Here is a 21,624-nt window from a genome sequence, read left to right as displayed (position 1 = left end):
TGTTAGGGTACATTAAACATCTGTACCCTAACATCTAATCGCAGTACTAATGAATCAAAAACGGTACTATACTCCATTTAAAAAGTACCAGTTTGCAATATTTTTTCTTTGCAGGACCGTTCGGCAGCACACACTCACAGAGTACTTACAAGCAGACGCTACTGTTGTCCCGGTACCAATATTTTGGTCCCAATACCGGCACCAAAATATATTTCGATACTTTACTGTACTTTTCTAAATAAAGGGGAACACAAAAAATGTCATTATTAGCTTTATTATAACAAAAGATGTTAGGGTACATTAAACATCTGTACCCTAACATCTAATCACAGTACTAATGAAGCAAAAACGGTACTATACTCCATTTAAAAAGTACCAGTTTGAAATATATTTATTTTTTTTACAGGACCGTTCGGCAGCACACAATCACAGAGTACTTACAAGCAGACGCTACTGTTGTCCCGATACCAATATTATGGTCCCGATACCAGCACCAAAATATATTTCGATACTTTTCAGTAATTTTCGGTACTTTTTTAAATAAAGGGGGAACACAAAAAATGTCATTATTAGCTTTATTACAACAAAAGATGTTAGGGTACATTAAACATCTTTACCCTAACATCTAATCGCAGTACTAATGAATCAGAAACGGTACTATACTCCATTTAAAAAGTACCAGTTTGCAATATTTTTTCTTTGCAGGACCGTTCGGCAGCACACACTCACAGAGTACTTACAAGCAGACGCTACTGTTGTCCCGGTACCAATATTTTGGTCCCAATACCGGCACCAAAATATATTTCGATACTTTACTGTACTTTTCTAAATAAAGGGGAACACAAAAAATGTCATTATTAGCTTTATTATAACAAAAGATGTTAGGGTACATTAAACATCTGTACCCTAACATCTAATCGCAGTACTAATGAAGCAAAAACGGTACTATACTCCATTTAAAAAGTACCAGTTTGCAATATTTTTTTTTTTTACAGGACCGTTCGGCAGCACACAATCACAGAGTACTTACAAGCAGACGCTACTGTTGTCCCGATACCAATATTATGGTCCCGATACCGGCACCAAAATATATTTTGATACTTTTCTGTACTTTTTGGTACTTTTCTAAATAAAGGGGAACACAAAAAATGTCATTATTAGCATTATTTTAACAAAAGATGTTAGGGTACATTAAACATCTGTATCCTAACATCTAATCGCAGTACTAATGAATCAAAAACTGTACTATACTCCATTTAAAAAGTACCAGTTTGCAATATTTTTTTTTTGCAGGACCGTTCGGCAGCACACAATCACAGAGTACTTACAAGCAGACGCTACTGTTGTCCCGATACCAATATTATGGTCCCGATACCAGCACCAAAATATATTTCGATACTTTTCTGTAATTTTCGGTACTTTTTTAAAATAAAGGAGAACACAAAAAATGTCATTATTAGCTTTATTATGACAAAAGATGTTAGGGTACATTAAACATCTGTACCCTAACATCTAATCGCAGTACTAATGAATCAAAAACGGTACTATACTCCATTTAAAAAGTACCAGTTTGCAATATTTTTTTTTTTTTACAGGACCGTTCGGCAGCACACAATCACAGAGTACTTACAAGCAGACGCTACTATTGTCCCGGTACCAAATATTTTGGTCCCGATACCGGCACCAAAATATATTTCGATACTTTTCTGTACTTTTCAGTACTTTTCTAAATAAAGGGGAACACAAAAAATGTCATTATTAGCATTATTTTAACAAAAGATGTTAGGGTACATTAAACATCTGTACCCTAACATCTAATCGCAGTACTAATGAATCAAAAACGGTACTATACTCCATTTAAAAAGTACCAGTTGGCAATATTTTTTTTTTGCAGGACCGTTCGGCAGCACACAATCACAGAGTACTTACAAGCAGACGCTACTATTGTCCCGGTACCAATATTTTGGTCCCCATACCGGCACCAAAATATATTTCGATACTTTACTGTACTTTTCTAAATAAAGGGGAACACAAAAAATGTCATTATTAGCATTTTTTTAACAAAAGATGTTAGGGTACATTAAACATCTGTACCCTAACATCTAATCGCAGTACTAATGAATCAAAAACGGTACTATACTCCATTTAAAAAGTACCAGTTTGCAATATTTTTTTTTTGCAGGACCGTTCGGCAGCACACAATCACAGAGTACTTACAAGCAGACGCTACTGTTGTCCCGATACCAATATTATGGTCCCGATACCAGCACCAAAATATATTTTGATACTTTTCTGTAATTTTCGGTACTTTTTTAAAATAAAGGAGAACACAACAAATGTCATTATTAGCTTTATTATAACAAAAGATGTTAGCGTACATTAAACATCTGTACCGTAACATCTAATTGCAGTACTAATGAATCAAAAACGGTACTATACTCCATTTAAAAAGTACCAGTTTGCAATATTTTTTTTTTTTTGCAGGACCGTTCGGCAGCACACAATCACAGAGTACTTACAAGCAGACGCTACTGTTGTCCCGGTACCAATATTTTGGTCCCAATACCGGCACCAAAATATATTTCGATACTTTACTGTACTTTTCTAAATAAAGGGGAACACAAAAAATGTCATTATTAGCTTTATTATAACAAAAGATGTTAGCGTACATTAAACATCTGTACCCTAACATCTAATCGCAGTACTAATGAATCAAAAACGGTACTATACTCCATTTAAAAAGTACCAGTTTGCAATATATTTTTTTTTTACAGGACCGTTCGGCAGCACACAATCACAGAGTACTTACAAGCAGACGCTACTGTTGTCCCGGTACAAATATTATGGTCCCGATACCGGCACCAAAATATATTTCGATACTTTTCTGTACTTTTTCTAAATAAAGGGGAACACAAAAAATGTCATTATTTGCATTATTTTAACAAAAGATGTTAGGGTACATTAAACATCTGTTCCTTATTGCAAGTTTTGTCTTTAAATAAAATAGTGAACATACAAGACATGTCTCTAGTAAGCAAACAAAGGCTCATAATCTACTTGTTCATTTACTGTCAATATCTGCTTATTTTCTCTTCTAACATGTTCTATCCACACTTTTGTTGTTTAGATGCTTTGCATTAGTTTTGGATGATACCATAAATTTAGGTATCAAATCCGATACCAAGTCGTTACAGCAGGGGTAGGGAACCTGTGGCTCTAGAGCCAGATGTGGCTCTTTTGATGACTGCATCTGGCTCTCGGATAAATCTGAGCTGATATTGCTCAACACGATAAGTAATGAATAATTCCACTTGTAATCACAGTGTTAAAAATAACATTCAAAATATAAAACATTCTCATGCATTTTTGTGTTCAAGAAGTTGCGTTAATGGTAAGAAGTAATTTATTTATTATTGGTTAGTGTTGGGTTTGCCTTCCTGGGGGTTCTTCAGACCACCAATAGCCTGTTTTAGGGTTACAATATTGTTTTATTTTATTTTTCTCTCAGTTGCTTTACTGCAATTGTCTTTTTCTCTTTCGTCCTCACTCGCGCTCTGGCTCCAGCCCCAACCCTGTCTCTCCTCCTGGCTGCTGCTTATAACAGAGCGACAGGTGATTACGCACCTGTCGCTGATTTCGAGGCCGGTCCTGGCAACATCCCGCTTTGCTGCTGGCCACGCCCCCTCCACAGTTAGCTTCAGAATAACAATGTTATTACAAAGAATAAGAGACCTACTATACTCTGGAACTATTGGTCTTACTTAAAAATGCACGCGTTTAGTTGTGTTCAGTGTTAAAAAAGATATGATATGGCTCTTGGGGAAATACATTTTAAAATATTTGGCTTCTTGGCTCTCTCAGCCAAAAAGGTTCCCGACCCCTGCGTTACAGGATCATACTTTGGTCATATTCAAAGTCCTCATGTGTCCAGGGACATAATTCCTGAGTTTATAAACATAACATAAAAAAAAAAAACGAAAATAGATTTTGTGATGCTAAAAAATATTGATGTGATCGACTATATACGCTCCTGTACTTGGGATCATTACAGTCGATCAACCCATGGCATTTGTTCACATTCAGGAACGGTGTCATTAGCGGTGATGCCCGTGAGTTACGGTGTGTTATGAAACATGTTTAGCTATTCCTCGTCCTGCAGGGATGATATTTGTAAGAAACTATGAAAAAATGTTTAATTTACCTTAAGAATTGTTGGTAAAATAAAGCCAATAATGCCATTTTTTGTGTTCGAAGTATCGAAAACATATTGGTATCGGTACCAAAATATCGGTATCGAGACAAACCTAGTCTATTGTCAAGAAGAAATAAGTCTATTCAAGAGAAAGTAACATAATAATGAGAGGAAAAAGGAAAACTGTTTGGCATTGGGGTTAAGTAAGCGCCAAGGATCTGAAATGCCATACAGCTCCATAAAGGTCTGGATGATTCGGGCTGGTTTTGAAGGGTGGGGATTTGTATTAGAAGGGCAGGTTTAGGCAGTAATTAAAATCACCTCCAAGGACAAGATGGGTAGAGTTTAAGTTTAGACGGCAAACAACTTTTCGAAAAAAAATATTCGTTATCCCAGTAAGGACAATGAATATTAGCTACAGTCAAATTGTTGCGACCATTGCTTCCCATGACAATGACCTATCTGCCGTTTGGATCCGATATAACTGTCGACATTGAACACGGAACAGATTTATGTATGAGAAGGTGGAAAGGTAAAGTTGGGTTGAGAAAGACAATTTTAGCATTCAGTTGTTTAAGGTGATTGTATACTTAGTTTTGTTTAATGTGGGAATTTGACTCCCTTAACATTCCAGCTGACAAACCTGAAGGCACCACCTGGTTACAGTGGCCTGTCATAGCAAAGAGATCATTTATGTGTTATTTATGCAGGAGGGAGTTGACGGCACAGGCACAAGGGGGTACAACATATGGTACAATATCCATCCATCCATCCATTTTCTACCGCTTATTCCCTTTTGGGATCGCGGGGGGCGCTGGCGCCTATCTCAGCTACAATCGGGCGGAAGGCGGGCTACACCCTGGACAAGTCGCCCCCTCATCGTAGGGCCAACACAGATAGACAGACAACATTCACACTCACATTCACACACTAGGGCCAATTTTTTGTTGCCAATCAACCTATCCCCAGGTGCATGTCTTATAATTAAAAAAAATACTATAAATTAAAAAGTGGGAAATGGAGTGTGACTAGGTCCAAAGTGTGTGTGTCATCAGCTGTAGTGTTTTACCAAATTTTGAAGGGAGGAGAAGGAACAAGGCAAGAAGGCAGTCCGTGGGGCAGGCAGATGATCCAGGGCGAGAGAGAGGCTTCAGAATCTGTGGCCATGTGAGGGGTAGAGGATTGAGGGTGGCAGTCCAAAGTCCAAAAGGGAAGTCGAGGTGCACAGCTCAATCACGCGGGGACGAAGGCAGATTGCTGGGAATGACGATAAGGAAGAACAATTAATCACGGAGGGGAAAATGCAGAGAGAGAGAGAGCATAAAGCTGGGTTATTGGCTTACGGTACAGAAGACTACGTTCCGGCACGGGATCTCTGGTAGCGGTGGTTTAAGTAGTCGTCCCTCTCATCAATACCAGGTGTGTTGATTGCAGATAGAAAGCAGATTCCCCCAGCATCTTGAGTGTCGCGCGCGCGAGCCCACTTGGAGGTGCGCTCAGCGGAGCTCACAGATGATTGCACACTAGTGTGTGTCTGGGCCGTGACATTATTAAATGTTTACTGGTCTAGTGAGTCAACGCCCCAATAATTAACTTTGACATTGCTCAACAAGATGTAAATATGAATATTTAGTAGTGGATAATATAAGTCTCACATCAGAGAGTTCTGATGAAGATGGTAGGTGTTCAAAAGGAAATCAAAAGAAGACTAACAATGGCCAAATCATCACTGATTAAAATATGCTGAGGAGCAACCACATTGTTCTAAGCACCAAGATCAAAACTTTAATATTAATCATAGCAACTTATGGATGGGAAAGTTGGACACTGAAAAAACAAGACTCACAAGAAATACTTGCCTTTGAGTTATGGTTTGGGCGCAGAATCTTAAAAATTAGACTGGATCATTAAACAACAGCTAGGTTACTTTGGCCATGTCATGAAAAGAAACAACCACTTAGGTAAAGACATCATGCTTGGAAAAGGTGAGGGGAAACCTCGAAAAGGATGACAAAGGCAAACATTAGCTGAGCGAGGAGATAGAGTGATGGAAAGAGGAGAGTGGAGAAGACTGGTGCATAATTTCATCCAAGGTTGACATCGACTAATCCAGGGGTCGGGAACCTTTTTGGCTGAGAGAGCCATGAAAGCCAAATATTTCAAAATGTATTTCCGTGAGAGCCATATCATATTTCTTAACACTGAATACAACTAAATGTGCGCATTTTTAAGTAAGACCAACATTTTTAGAGTATAAAAAGTCTCTTATTCTTTTTAATAACATTGTTATTCTGAAGCTAACCAATAATAAATAAAATGTCATGTCTGTTGATCATGTTTTTGTTTGGCCATGTGCTGTTTGTCCTTTGGACTCTTTTAAGTTCCTGTTTTTTTCCACCCCCTTGTCTGGTTTCCTTGGTTACTCATTTTGTCCACCTGTCTCTGGTGGACAAAATGCCCGCTCACCTGCTTCCCGAGCACTAATCAGAGGCAGTATTTAAGCTCGTCTTTGCCAGTCAGTCGTCCTGTGCTGACTTGTTTCATGCCTTGCCATAGTTTCGTGCTTCATGCCATGCCAAGTAAGTTTTGTTTGATTGATGTTCTTAGTCTGTTTATGCATTAGCTTTGTTCTTTAGCCCATGTTGTGCCTCCGCTGTGAGCGATTTTTGTTTGTATATTTTTTTAGTTAAAATAAAATCATGTCTTTACCTAAATGCCATGTCCCGAGTAGTCCGTCTGCCTTCCTGGGAGAACGAGCTGCAACCCCCCCCACCCCCCGACCCCACCCCTCCATCGTGACATAAATTACCATTAATGCCACTTCTTGAACAGGTGCGGTAGAAAACGGATGGATGGATGGATATAAATGCGTGAGAATGTCTTATATTTTGCACGTTATTTTTAGCACTGTGATTACCAGCGAAATTATTCATAATTATCGCGTAAGCAATGTCAGCTAAGATTTATCTGAGAGCCAGATCTGGCTCTAGAGCCATAGGTTCCCTACCCCTGGACTAAACCTAAGAAGAAACTAGAAAACACGCAAAAAACGACAAAAAATTATTCCCCACATCCCTCCTTAGCTTAAACCGTGGCCCAGTTGTCTGTATATTGCAAACATGAAAAATAAACATTGATGAGCAACAAATTTAGGACAGAATAACTTGAAAAAAATAGAATACTAACAATAAGCTTTTTCTCTTTCGTCATTTTTTTCTACTAATTTCGGAAGTTTGTTTACATGTACAACTTTTCTTGATGCTGCCACAGAATACGTGTTTTGTGTGTTTTATCTTCATCATAACACTTATATAAGACTTTTAAAGTCATTTTGATAGTAGGCTAATATAACTAATATAGACATTACATCATGCGTTGCCTTCGTTATAACACTTATATAAGACATTTAAAGTCATTTTAATAATAGGCTTCTATAAATAATATAGACACTTACATCATGTTTTGCATTCATTATAACACTTATATAAGACTTTTAAAGTCATTTTGATAGTACGCTAATATAACTAATATAGACATTTACATCATGCGTTGCCTTCATTATAACACTTATATAAGACTTTTAAAGTTATTTTGATGGTAGGCTATTATCACTAATATAGACACTTACATCATGGTTGCCTTCATTATAACACTTATATAAGACTTTTAAAGTCATTCTGATAGTAGGCTAATATAACTAATATAGACATTTACATCATGTGTTGCCTTCATTATAACACTTATATAAGACATTTAAAGTCATTTTAATAATAGGCTTCTATAAATAATATAGACACTTACATCATGTTTTGCCTTCATTATATAACTTATATAAGACCTTTAAAGTCATTTTGAGAGTAGGCTATTCTAACTAATAGAGAAACTTACAATATGGTTGCCTTCAATATAACACTTATATAAGACTTTTAAAGTCATTCTGATAGTAGGCTAATATAACTAATATAAACATTTACATCATGTGTTGCCTTCATTATAACACTTATATAAGACATTTAAAGTCATTTTAATAATAGGCTTCAATAAATAATATAGACACTTACATCATGTTTTGCCTTCATTATAACACTTATATAAGACTTTTAAAGTCATTTTGAGAGTAGGCTATTATAACTAATAGAGAAACTTACAATATGGTTGCCTTCATTATAACACTTATATAAGACTTTTAAAATCATTTTGATAGTAGGCTAATATAAATAATATAGAAACTTACATCATGTGTTGCCTTCATTACAACACTTATGTAAGACTTTTAAAGTCATGTTGATAGGCGGCTAATATAACTAATATAGACACTTACTTCCTTTGTTGCCTTCATTACAACACTTATATAAGAGTTTTAAAATCATTTTGATAGTAGGCTTATATAACTAATATAGACACTTACATCATGCGTTGCCGTCGTTATAGCACTTATATAAGACTTTTAAAGTATTTTTGATAGCTGGCTATTATCACTAATTGAGACACTTACATTATGGTTGCATTCATTATAACACTTATATAAGACTTTTAAAGTAATTTTAATAATAAGCTTATATAAATAATATAGACACTTACATCATGTTTTGCATTCATTATAACACTTATATAAGACTTTTAAAGTCATTTTAAAAGTAGGCTATTAGAACTAATAGAGAAATTTACAATATGGTTGCCTTCATCATAACACTTATATAAGACTTTTAAAAATAACTTTGATAGTAGGCTTATATAACTAATATAGACATTTACATCATGCATTGCCTTCATTATAACACTTATATAAGACTTTTAAAGTTATTTTGATGGTAGGTTATTATCACTAATATAGACACTTACATCATGGTTGCCTTCATTATAACACTTATATAAGACTTTTAAAGTTATTTTGATGGTAGGCTATTATCACTAATATAGACACTTACATCATGGTTGCCTTCATTATAACACTTATATAAGACTTTTAAAGTAATTTTAATAATAAGCTTATATAAATAATATAGACACTTACATCATGTTTTGCATTCATTATAACACTTATATAAGACTTTTAAAGTCATTTTAAAAGTAGGCTATTAGAACTAATAGAGAAATTTACAATATGGTTGCCTTCATCATAACACTTATATAAGACTTTTAAAAATAATTTTGATAGTAGGCTAATATAACTAATATAGACACTTACATCATGCATTGCCTTCGTTATAACACTTATATAAGACTTTTAAAGTTATTTTGATGTTAGGCTATTATCACTAATATAGACACTTACATCATGGTTGCCTTCATTATAACACTTATATAAGACTTTTAAAGTCATTCTGATAGTAGGCTAATATAACTAACATAGAAACTTACATCATGCGTTGCATTCATTATAACACTTATATAAGACATTTAAAGTCATTTTAATAATAGGCTTCTATAAATAATATAGACACTTACATCATGTTTTGCCTTCATTATAACACTTATATAAGACCTTTAAAGTCATTTTGAGAGTAGGCTATTATTTAGATTAGATTAGATAGATTAGATAGTACTTTATTCATTCCGTCAGGAGAGTTCCTTAGGAAAATTACAATTTTCAGCACAATCCCATTCAAGATCAGACAAACATTACAGGGAGACAGAACAGGATCGCTGACGGGTCTGCCGGCTTCCAGCGCTCCTTACAAAAAAAGATGAAATACAGGTAAACAAGGGGGGGGGAATAGAAGATTAAAATGAAATAAAAAAATCGGTTTTAGCCTGGGCCTTGGAGAGGGGGTGCAGACTGAGGCCAAGGGAGAAAAAAAAAAAACAACAACTCATAGCCATAGTACACATCCCTCTTCCATGTGTGTAAGAGGGAAACATCCAACTTCAAAGAACACTGAGGACATTAAAGACATTAAAGCAGCAGATACAACCAGACACTTCTACATACAGCTAATACATTATAACTAATAGAGAAACTTACAATATGGTTGCCTTCATTATAACACTTATATAAGACTTTTAAAATAATTTTGATAGTAGGCTAATATAACGGATATAGAAACTTACATCATGTGTTGTCTTCATTACAACACTTATGTAAGACTTTTAAAGTCATGTTGATAGGCGGCTAATATAATTAATATAGACACTTACTTCCTTTGTTGCCTTCATTACAACATCAAGGTTTATATTGACGCTTACATAGATCTGGTGATAATGTTCCCCTTTAAAGGGGAACATTATCACAATTTCAAAAGGGTTAAAAACAATAAAAATCAGTTCCCAGTGGCTTGTTGTATTTTTTGAATTTTTTTTCAAAATATTTACCGGTCCCCGAATATCCCTAAAAAAATCTTTTAAAGTGCTTGATTTTCGCTATTTGCGATGCCACTATCCATTTCCCTGTGACGTCATACAGTGCTGCCAATGTAAACAAACAATGGCGAATAGACTCAGATTTCAGCGGCTTAAGCGATTCAACAGATTACGCATGTATTGAAAGGGATGGTTGGAGTATGAAAGTATTGAAGAAGAAACTGAAGCTATTGAGCGAATAGCTATTGACGCTATTCATAGCCATAGCATGGCCAAATAGCTGCGTTAGCATCGCCCGGTAAAATGTGTGGACCAAACGATCAGGACTTTCGCATCTCGTGACACTGGAGCAACTTAAATCCTTCGATTGGTAAGTGTTTGTTTCGCATTAAATGTGGGTGGAAGGAAACGTAATATAGTTGCAAATGCATCTGCAGGTTATCCATACATCTCTGCGCCATGTCTGCTTTAGCACGGCCGGTAAATAGCATGTTAGCATCGATTAGCGTAGCATGTTAGCTTCAATTAGCTGGCAGTCAACATCGACAAAACTCACCTTTGTGATTTCTGTGACTTTATCGTTGCAAATGCATCTGCAGGTTATCCATACATCTCTGTGCCATGTCTGCTTTAGCACCGCCGGTAAATAGCATGTTAGCGTCGATTAGCGTAGCATGTTAGCATCGATTAGCTGACAGTCACGCCGCGACCAAATATGTCTGATTAGCACATGAGTCAACATCAACAAAACTCACCTGTGTGATTTCGTTGACTTTATCGTTGCGAATGCATCTGCAGGTTATCCATACATCTCTGTGCCATGTCTGTAATCGCCGGTAAAATGTGGAGACACTTTGGTACATTCAACGGGGGTCTGGCGGCAGACACTTTGGCATCTTTGGGCCAGTGGTGCAACATGAATCCCTCCCTGTTAGTGTTGTTACACCCTCCGACAACACACCGACGAGGCATGATGTCTCCAAGGTTCCAAAAAGTAGTCGAAAAAACGGAAAATAACAGAGCTGAAACCCAATGTTTACAATGGGTTGAAAATGAAAATGGCGGGTGCGTTACCTCGGCGACGTCACATTCTGACGTCATCGCCTCCAGAGCGATAAACAGAAAGGCGTTTAATTCGCCAAAATTCACCCATTCAGAGTTCGGAAATCGTTTAAAAAAATATATGGTCTTTTTTCTGCACCATCAAGGTATATATTGACGCTTGCATAGGTCTGGTGATAATGTTCCCCTTTAGGAGATACAATCCTTTGCCCATGAGGTGAGTGGATCAGAGCCAATTGTGCTATCAAGCTTACATGTGTTCTAAAACAGGCAAGCCTTCATTAAGTCAGGCCCTAAGTGTGCAACATGTGATCCGTTACAGACTTTCGGGGATTCAGTTCTGGGACCTTTCAAATGGATCATCCCGGTGTCAGTGGCCATGTCCTGCTATGGAGGACTCAACGCTTCCGTCATTGCAGCTTCACGGCGAGTCTCAAACACAAAAGTGTGAGAAAGCATCTTTTTACAAAGTTCTTTCGGTGCAGGTTGTTCTTCGTGGGTGCTCGAGAGGGTCAGCTCCCCGACAGCCTGAGTCTGATCCACCTGGAGCGCTGCACGCCCATCCCTGCACTCCTGTTCAACGTGAGAACATTGAGTTGATCTTTTGAAAAAATACCCAATCACATTTTTGGTTGCTCCTTTGCAGGGTTTAATGGGCCTCATCTTTCTGTGCGTGGAGGATGTGTTCCTGCTCATCAACTATTTCAGTTTCAGCTACTGGCTTTATGTGGGCCTGTCTGTGGCCGGACTCATCTACCTGCGCTTCACCCAGCCGGACAGACCCAGACCTGTCAAGGTGTTGTGTTTGAGAATAACTTAAATTAGAATAACTGCACTCACACAAAAAAACCACGCTTGGATGACCGTGTCTGTAGAATACCGACAAAAAGTTAACTTACAAACGGCATTATTATACAAAACCCAAAACCAGTGAAGTTGGCACGTTGTGTAAAAACAGAATACAATGATTTGCAAATCCTTTTCAACCCATATTCAATTGATTAGACAGCAAATACAAGATACTTCATGTTCTTGCTAAAGGGTCGGGAACCTTTTTGGCTGAGGGAGCCATGAAAGGCAAATATTTCAAAATGTATTTCCGTGAGAGCCATATCATATTTTTAAAAACTGAATACAACTAAATGCGTGCATTTTTAAGTAAGACCAACATTTTTAGAGTATAATAAGTCTCTTATTCTTTTTTAATAACATTCTTATTCTGAAGCTAACCAATAATAAATAAAATGTCATGTCTGTTGATCATGTTTTTGTTTGGCCATGTGCTGTTTGTCCTTTGGACTCTTTAAGTTCCTGTTTTTTTCCACTCCCTTGTCTGGTTTCCTTGGTTACTCATCTTGTCCACCTGTCTCTGGTGGACAAAATGCCCACTCACCTGCTTCCCGAGCACTAATCAGAGGCAGTATTTAAGCTCGTCTTTGCCAGTCAGTCGCCCTGTGCTGACTTGTTTCATGCCTTGCCATAGTTTCGTGCTTCATGCCATGCCAAGTAAGTTTTGTTTGATTGATGTTCTTAGTCTGTTTATGCGTTAGCTTTGTTCTTTAGCCCAAGTTGGGCCTCCGCTGTGAGCGATTTTTGTTTGTATATTTTTTCAGTTAGAATTAAATCATGTTTTTACCTAAATGCCATGTCCCAAGAAGTCCGTCTGCCTTCCTGGGAGAACGACCCTGCAGCAAGCTGCAACCCCACCATCGTGACATAACATACTTCTTACCATTAATGCGACTTCTTGAACAGGTGCGGTAGAAAACGGATGGATGGATATAAATGCATGAGAATGTTTTATATTTTGCACGTTATTTTTAGCACTTTGATTACCAGCGAAATTATTCATAATTATCGCGTTAAGCAATGTCAGCTAAGATTTATCTGAGAGCCAGATGCAGTCATCAAAAGAGCCACATCTGGCTCTAGAGCCATAGTTTCCCTACCCCTGTTCTAACTGGAAAACTTTGTTATTTTTCTCAAATATTAGCTCATTTGGAACGTGATGCCTGCAACCTGTTTCAAAAAAGCTGACACAAGTGGCAGAAAAGACTAGGAAAGTTAAGGGATGCTCATCAAACACTTATTTGGAACATCCCACAGGCTAATTGGGAACAGGTGGGTGGGTAAAAAAGCAGCTTCCATGAAATGCTCAGTCAATCCTAAACAAAGATGGGGCGTGGGTCACCACTTTGTGAACGAATGCATGAGCAAATTGTCAAACAGTTCAGGAAGAACATTTCTCAACCAGCTATCGCAAGGAAATTAGGGATTTCACTATCTACGGTCCGTAATATCATCAATAGGTTCAGAGAATTTGGAGAAATCACCGCACGTAATCTATGATATTACGGGCCTTCGATCCCTCAGGCGGCGCTGCATCAGAAAGCGACATCAGTGTGTGAAGGATATCACCACATGGGCTCAGGAACATTTCATAAAACCACTGTCAGTAACTACAGTTTGTTGCTACGTCTGTAAGTGCAAGTTAAAACTCTACTATGCAAAATGAAAGCCATTTAACTCCCAGAAACGCTGTGCCCAAGACCTAAGATAGACTGATGCAAAGTGAAAAAGTGTCCTGTGGTCTGACAAGTCCACATTTGAAATGTTTTTTGCCATCCAAGCCACGTTATCATGGGCGCCCCAAGCTTATTTCAGCAAGACAGCGTGGCTTTGTAGTAAAAGAGAGCAGGTACTAGACTGGCTTGCCTGTAGTCCAGACATGTCTCCCACTGAAAATGTGTGGCGCTATATGAAGCCTAAAATACCACAACTTAAGCTGTACATCAAGCAAGAATGGCAAATAATTCCCCATGAAAAGCTTCAAAAATTGGTCTCCTCAGTTCCCAAATGTTTACTGAGTGTTGTTAAAAGGAAAGGCCATGTAACACAGTGGTAAACATGCCCCTGTGCCAACTTTTTTGCAATGTGTTTCTGCCATTAAATTCTAAGTTAATGATTATTTGCTCAGTTTGAGCAATAAATATCTTGTCTTTGCAGTCTATTCAATTGAATATAAGTTGAAAGGTATTTGCAAATCATTGTATTCTGTTTTTATTTACCATTTACACAACGTTCCAAAAAAAATGGTTTTGGGTTTTGTACTATAGTACAAAAACAAGGTTCTTATTAAGTGTCACTTGAAATTATTGCTGCTTTCACATGGCCACTTTTTACAGTGAATAAAAATGAATACAAACATGTAATAATAGTGTGCAACTGTTTTTGATTCGTATGTTTTACCAACAGGGTGATAGATAACTTGCTCTGAAACCATAATTAAAAGTGACAAACATATTTAAGTATTTGCTTTTGTTAACCAGAAAATAGTTTGTAACATCGTGTTGCATGAAGTGTAAAACATTAAATTGCATTCAATTTTTATTTAAAAATGGAAAGAACAAATACATTTTACCAGAGTTTACTTTATTACCTCCAAGCCTTTCGTGGGCCAGATAAAATGATATGGTGGGCCACATTAAATGATGTTGCAAACAACATCAAATAATGTGTCTAACCACATAAAATGAAGTGACGGGCTATGTGAAATAAAGTGGGGGAATACATTAAATGAAGAGGCAAGTGACATAAATTAATGTGGCAGACCACATAAAATGAAATGGTGGGCCACATAAAATAATGTGTCAGACCACATTAAATTATGTGGCGCGCTAGATTAATAATATTGCGGACCACGTAAAATGACCATGTGGGCCACTTGATATAATGTTGCAGACCACAATAAATGATATGGCAGCCATTTAAAATGATGTGGTGGGTCAGTTGCAGACCACGTGAAATGTCCAGGCTGGCCACCATACTGTAAAATAATGTGGCTGGCCACATGAAATAATGTAGTTGACCACATCAAATCACCTGGCAGGCCAGATAAAATGATTTGCCGGGCCATGCAAAATAATGTATCAGACCACATACAATAATGTATCAGACTGCATAAAATAATTCGGCAGACCACATAAAACGACGCGGTGGGCCAGTAAAATAATGTGGCGGACCACATAAAATGACTTGGCGGAACACAGTAAAATAATTTGGCTGGCCACATAAATAGTGTTGTAGACCACATCATATAACATGACGGGCCATGTACAATGATGTGGTGGGCCACATAAAATAAACTGGCAGACCATATAAAATGATGTGGCGGGCTACACAAAATAATGGGTCAGAACACATAAGATCACATGGCGGGCCAATGAAATAATGAGGGGCATCACTTCAAATAACAATGTGGGCCACGTAAAATAGTGTGGCTGACCACTTTAAATGATGTTGCGGGCCAGATTAAATAATGTGGTGGGCCACAAAAATTATGTTGCAGACCATAAAAAAATGATGTGGCGGGCCACAGAAAATAATGGGTCAGACCACATAAAACAACAAGGCAGACCAATAAAATATTGTGGCGAACACCATAAAATAACATGGCGGCCACATAAATGATGTAGCAAGGAAGGTGAAATTTTGTGGCAGGCCACTTTAAATAACAATGTGAGCAAGGTAAAATATTGTCATATCAAATCGTGCGGGCCAGCTAAAAAAGCGTGATGGACCGCATAAAATGATCTGTTGGGCAATCATAACATAATTTGGTGGGCCAATTGAAATAATGTGGCAGACCCCATAAATAACAACGTGGGTCACTTTAAAAATGTGGCGGACCACATAAGAAAACAACCTAGGCCTCATAAAATAAGTGGCGGGTGACATTAAATATTATGTGGCAGGGCAGGTGAAATTATGTGGCAGGCCACTTTAAATAACAATGTGAGCCAGGTAAAATATTGTGGCGGACCATTTTAAATGATGTTGCAGGCCAGCTAAAAAAATGTGATGGACCGCATAAAATGATCTGTTGGGCAACCATAACATAATTTGGTGGGCCACTTGAAATAACGTGGCCGACCCCATATATAACAACGTGGGCCACATAAAAAATGTGGCGGACCACATAAGAAAACAACCTAGGCCTCAAAAAATAAGCGGCGGGTGACATTAAATAACGTGACAAAAAACATTAAATGACATAAATTGATTTGGCGGGACATTCAAATTATACGTGGCATACTACAAAAAATAAGTGGTGGGCCAAAAAAAATGATGTGGCGGGTCACATAAAATAAGGTGGTGGGCCACATAAAATGCAATGGGTCTCATAAAATTATGTGATGGACCACATAAAATAATTTGGTGGCCAACATAAAATAATATGGTAGGCCACTAAAATTATTTGGCGAGACATATTTAAAATATAGTGGCGGCCCACAAAAAATCATGGCGGGCCACATAAAATATAGTGGTGGGACACATAAAAAGATGTGATGGGACACATAAAAAGGTTTGGCGGACCACATTAAATAACGTAGTGGGCCACATAAAATTATGTGGCGGGGCGTATAAAATGATGTGGTGGGTCGTATAAAATGATGTGGCGGGACATATAAAATGATGTGGCGGGTCATATAAAATTGTGGCGGGCCACATAAAATGTGGTGGGCCACGTAAAATGAAGTAGCGGGCCAAATAAAATTATGTGGCGGGACATGTACAATGATGTGGAGGGCCACATAAATGATGTGGCGTGACATATAAAATGATGTGGCGGGTCATATAAAATCGTGGCGGGCCACATAAAATAACGTAGTGGGCCACGTAAAATGAAGTAGTGGGCCACATAAAATGATGTGGCGGGACATATAAAATTATGTGGCGGGGCATATAAAATGAAGTGGTGGGTCGTATAAAATCGTGACGGGCCACATAAAATTATGTGGCGGGACATTTAAAATGATGCGGAGGGACACATAAAATGATGTGGCGTGACATATAAAATGATGTGGCGGGTCATAGAAAATTGTGGCGGGCCACGTAAAATAATCGTGGTGGGCCACATAAAATGAAGTAGCGGGCCACGTAAAATGATGAGGCGGGACATATAAAATTACGTGGCGGGTCATATAAAATCGGGACGGGCCACGTAAAATAACGTGGCGGGACATATAAAATGATGTGTCGGGCCACGTAAAATAATGTGGGCCACATAAGATTATGTGGTGGGACATATAAAAATGATGTGGCGGGACATATAAAATGATGTGGTGGGTCATATAAAATCAGGACAGGCCACATAAAATGATGTGGCGGGACATATAAAATTATGTGGTGGGCCACATAAAATGATGTGGCAGGTAATATCAAATCGTGGCGGGCCACGTAATATAATGTGGTGGGCCACATAAAATTAAATGGCGGGACACATAAAATAACATGGTGGGCCACATAAAATGTGATGGGCCACGTAAAATGATGTGGCGTGTCACAGAAAATCGTGGCGGGCCACGTAAAATAATGTGGTGGGCCACATAAAATGAAGTAGCGGGCCACGTAAAATGATGTGGCGGGACATATAAAATTACGTGGCGGGTCATATAAAATGATGTGTCGGGCCACGGAAAATAACATGGGCCACATAAGATTATGTGGTGGGACATATAGAAATGATGTGGCGGGACATATAAAATTATGTGGTGGGTCATATAAAATCGGGACAGGCCACATAAAATGATGTGGCGGGACATATAAAATTATGTGGTGGGCCACGTAAAATGAAGTGGCAGGTCATATCAAATCGTGGCGGGCCACGTAATATAATGTGGTGGGCCACGTAAAAATGATATGGCGGGACACATAAAATAAAATGGTGGGCCACGTAAAATGATGTGGCGGGACATATAAAATGATGTGGCGGGTCATATAAAATCGTGGCGGGCCACATAAAATAACATGGTGGGCCACATAAAGTTAAGTAGCGGGCCACATAAAATGATGTGGAGGGTCACATAAAATGATGTGGTGGGTCATATAAAATCGTGGCGGGCCACATAAAATAACATGGTGGGCCACTTAAAATTAAGTAGCGGGCCACATAAAATGATGTGGCGGGACATAAAATTACGTGGCGGGGCATATAAAATGAAGTGGTGGGTCGTATAAAATCGTGACGGGCCACATAAAATTATGTGGCGGGACATTTAAAATGATGTGGAGGGCCATGTAAAATGATGTGGCGTGACATATAAAATGATGTGGCGGGTAATAGAAAATCGTGGCGGGCCACATAAAATAATGTGGTGGACCACGTAAAATGAAGTAGCGGGCCACGTAAAATGATTTGGCGGGACATAAAATTACGTGGCGGGGCACATAAAATGAAGTGGTGGGTCGTATAAAATCGTGACGGGCCACGTAAAATTATGTGGCGGGACATTTAAAATGATGTGGAGGGCCACGTAAAATGATGTGGCGTGACATATAAAATGAAGTAGCAGGCCACGTAAAACGACGTGGCGGGACATATGAAATTACGTGGCGGGTCATATAAAATCGGGACGGGCCACGTAAAATAACGTGGCGGGACATATAAAATGATGTGTCGGGCCACGTAAAATAATGTGGGCCACATAAGATTATGTGGTGGGACATATAAAAATGATGTGGCGGGACATATAAAATGATGTGGTGGGTCATATAAAATCAGGACAGGCCACATAAAATGAAGTGGCGGGACATATAAAATTATGTGGTGGGCCACGTAAAATGAAGTGGCAGGTCATATCAAATCGTGGCGGGCCACGTAAAATGATATGCGGGACACATAAAATAACATGGTGGGCCACGTAAAATGTGATGGGCCACGTAATATGACGTGGCGGAATATATAAAATAACGTGGAAGGCCACATTAACTAACAATCTGAACCACCTGAAATAATGGGTGACATTAAATAATGTGAGGAACAACATTAAATGACATGTCGGGCCACATAAATAACAGCCAAGAGGTTGCGTAATCTCTTTTCAGAAAGATGGTATCATCAGCATGCATGTAAATGTCACTCAGTAGGAATGTCTCGGTGTTTATCTTCATCAAAGCTTTTTCTGGGGGCATGAAGTACAGCTCTAGTAACATCTTATATAAATGTCTAGGTCAGCGTGTAGTGCGACTGGAATGTGAAACAAACAGTGTGCATGCGCGTGTTGAAGTACTTCTCACTACTACTTCTGCACGTGTACATACTACATCCTGTATAATGTACTGCATGTATTCTTCTCTCTGCAGCTGACCTTGTTCTTCCCCTTCGTGTACTGCCTGTGCAGTCTGTTCTTGGTCATTGTCCCGCTGTATGGAGACACCATCAACTCGCTCATAGGCATTGGCATCGCCCTCTCGGGGGTGCCCGTTTATTATGTTGCGATCCACCTACCTGAGGATAAAAGGCCCAAGTTCTTACGCATCCTGAATAGTAAGTTTCTACAAGTTATTGTGTGTTTTTCTTTTTTTTTAATTGCAGATGTTGCCTCTTGTCAGGGCTCCAACTGGATGGCTTGTTTTCCAGTAATGGTTGCAAGCAGAAAAACTGAAACATGCAATTTTGATTCATTTTACGCAATAATGACCCTAAAACTAATGCTACCGAGCGATTAAAAAAATTAGCAATTCATTTTTTAATTTTTGTTTTTATTAAATAAAAACAATTATTTATATTTTTTTATTTTTTATTTTTCGTTTTTTATTTGTAATTTTTATGATCATAATTTTTTTAAATTTTATTTTTATTTATTAATCGATTGATTATTTTCCAGGCTAAACAGCGCAAACTTTAGAAGAAAAAAATATTTTAACATAATGTAAATTAAGCTATAAGCTTCAGATACTGTATATACCGGTACATAACATTTTGTAAATGTTTATTTACATATGTTAATTGTTTCCAAACTGTGTCTGTAACACAGCAGTAAAACGACTTATCGAACAAAACAGAAGTCTTCGTCGTGGACCCAATAGCTGCGGATGCTAGCTCTCCAATCAGCTAAACCAGAGTTGTCAAAGTCGTTTCCACTGAGGGCCACATGGCAATTAACTTTAGCCACTTTTATAAGTGAACATTATTGTTACACAATTTTTAATGCATTTTATTAGTAGATTTTTTTTTAACTACAATGTAAAAAAATATGGTAAGTTGCAATAATTTCACCTTAAAATGTTGTATTTTTACTGTAAATGGCAAAATAGTACTGCTTTTTTTATGGTTAAAAAAGGCAGGTAAGTTGCCAGAATTTTACTGTAAAATGTACAATTTTTTTTTTTAATGTAAATAAAAAAGATGCAATTTTACAGTAGAGTTTTGCCACCTGAGCTGCCAGTTTGTTTGTTATTTTTTTACCACAGATCAAAAACTGTAGATTTGTTGGTGTATTACTGTATACCAAAACGGCACCACAGTTTATTACAGTAAAAAAAAAAAAAATGATTTTTTCATTTAGAGAAAAATGCTGTAAAAAACACAGTAAATTTCACAATTTTACCATGAAATCTATTGCTACTTTTACATTGCACAATTAAATGGGTAATTTGCTTTGAAATCGTTATTATCAGTATTCATTTCTATCTAAAAAATGTTTGAATGTTTGATAATATATTTTTGCATAATCAGACAATATTTAACTTAACATAATTTGCGATTACATGGAGTACGTATATTTATTTTCTCCCAAAATAGAAAGAAAGAATACATTTAGTAAGAAAAGAAACATACAAATGTTGCTCAGAGTGATGAATGAAAAATAATTTTGGGTAGAACGCTATGGACTGTTATACTTCCGGTTTAAGGCACCAAACACAAAGTACATTTCCAACCTGCAGCACCTGCAGTGTGCGAACTCATACAAAAAATAACACACATTTCCAGTGTCTCGGTCCGTGTTTTATGAAATATAATTGTTGAAGACAAAACATTATGCCCGTTAGCAAAGAAAAATCCATAAATTAGCTGCAAAAATTTGACAGTACTGTAATTTCATTAATCTCTTTTGTACTCTCTCCAAAAAAAATGCTGGGAAAAGCCCTCGACTTGAGGAATTTACATTTAAATTGATTACAGTATTATGCTTGATATATAAAGAAACAATTGTCCTTAATTTGACGTTTTTAACAAGCTAGAACAGTCTATTTCATTTACTAACATAAAACAAATAAATGACCAC

General features: G+C 37.6%; 1 protein-coding gene across 2 annotated transcripts in view; it reads left to right on the top strand.

Moving 5' to 3' along the window:
- LOC133545014 (Y+L amino acid transporter 2-like) overlaps positions 1-21,624 on the top strand; it is a 51,588-nt gene that overhangs the window by 25,313 nt on the left and 4,651 nt on the right. For both annotated transcript variants that reach the window (XM_061890304.1, XM_061890303.1), the window contains exons 6-9: positions 11,877-11,980; positions 12,040-12,136; positions 12,201-12,350; positions 19,700-19,883. In XM_061890304.1, coding sequence (XP_061746288.1) covers positions 11,877-11,980; positions 12,040-12,136; positions 12,201-12,350; positions 19,700-19,883 — 535 coding nt within the window. The remainder of the gene's footprint in view (positions 1-11,876; positions 11,981-12,039; positions 12,137-12,200; positions 12,351-19,699; positions 19,884-21,624) is intronic.

Source organism: Nerophis ophidion, linkage group LG28 (assembly GCF_033978795.1).
Source record: "Nerophis ophidion isolate RoL-2023_Sa linkage group LG28, RoL_Noph_v1.0, whole genome shotgun sequence".
Classification (NCBI taxonomy): Eukaryota; Metazoa; Chordata; class Actinopteri; order Syngnathiformes; family Syngnathidae; genus Nerophis; species Nerophis ophidion.
The sequence above is the reverse complement of the archived record's forward strand: the minus strand, read 5'-3'. Positions and strand labels throughout refer to the sequence as shown.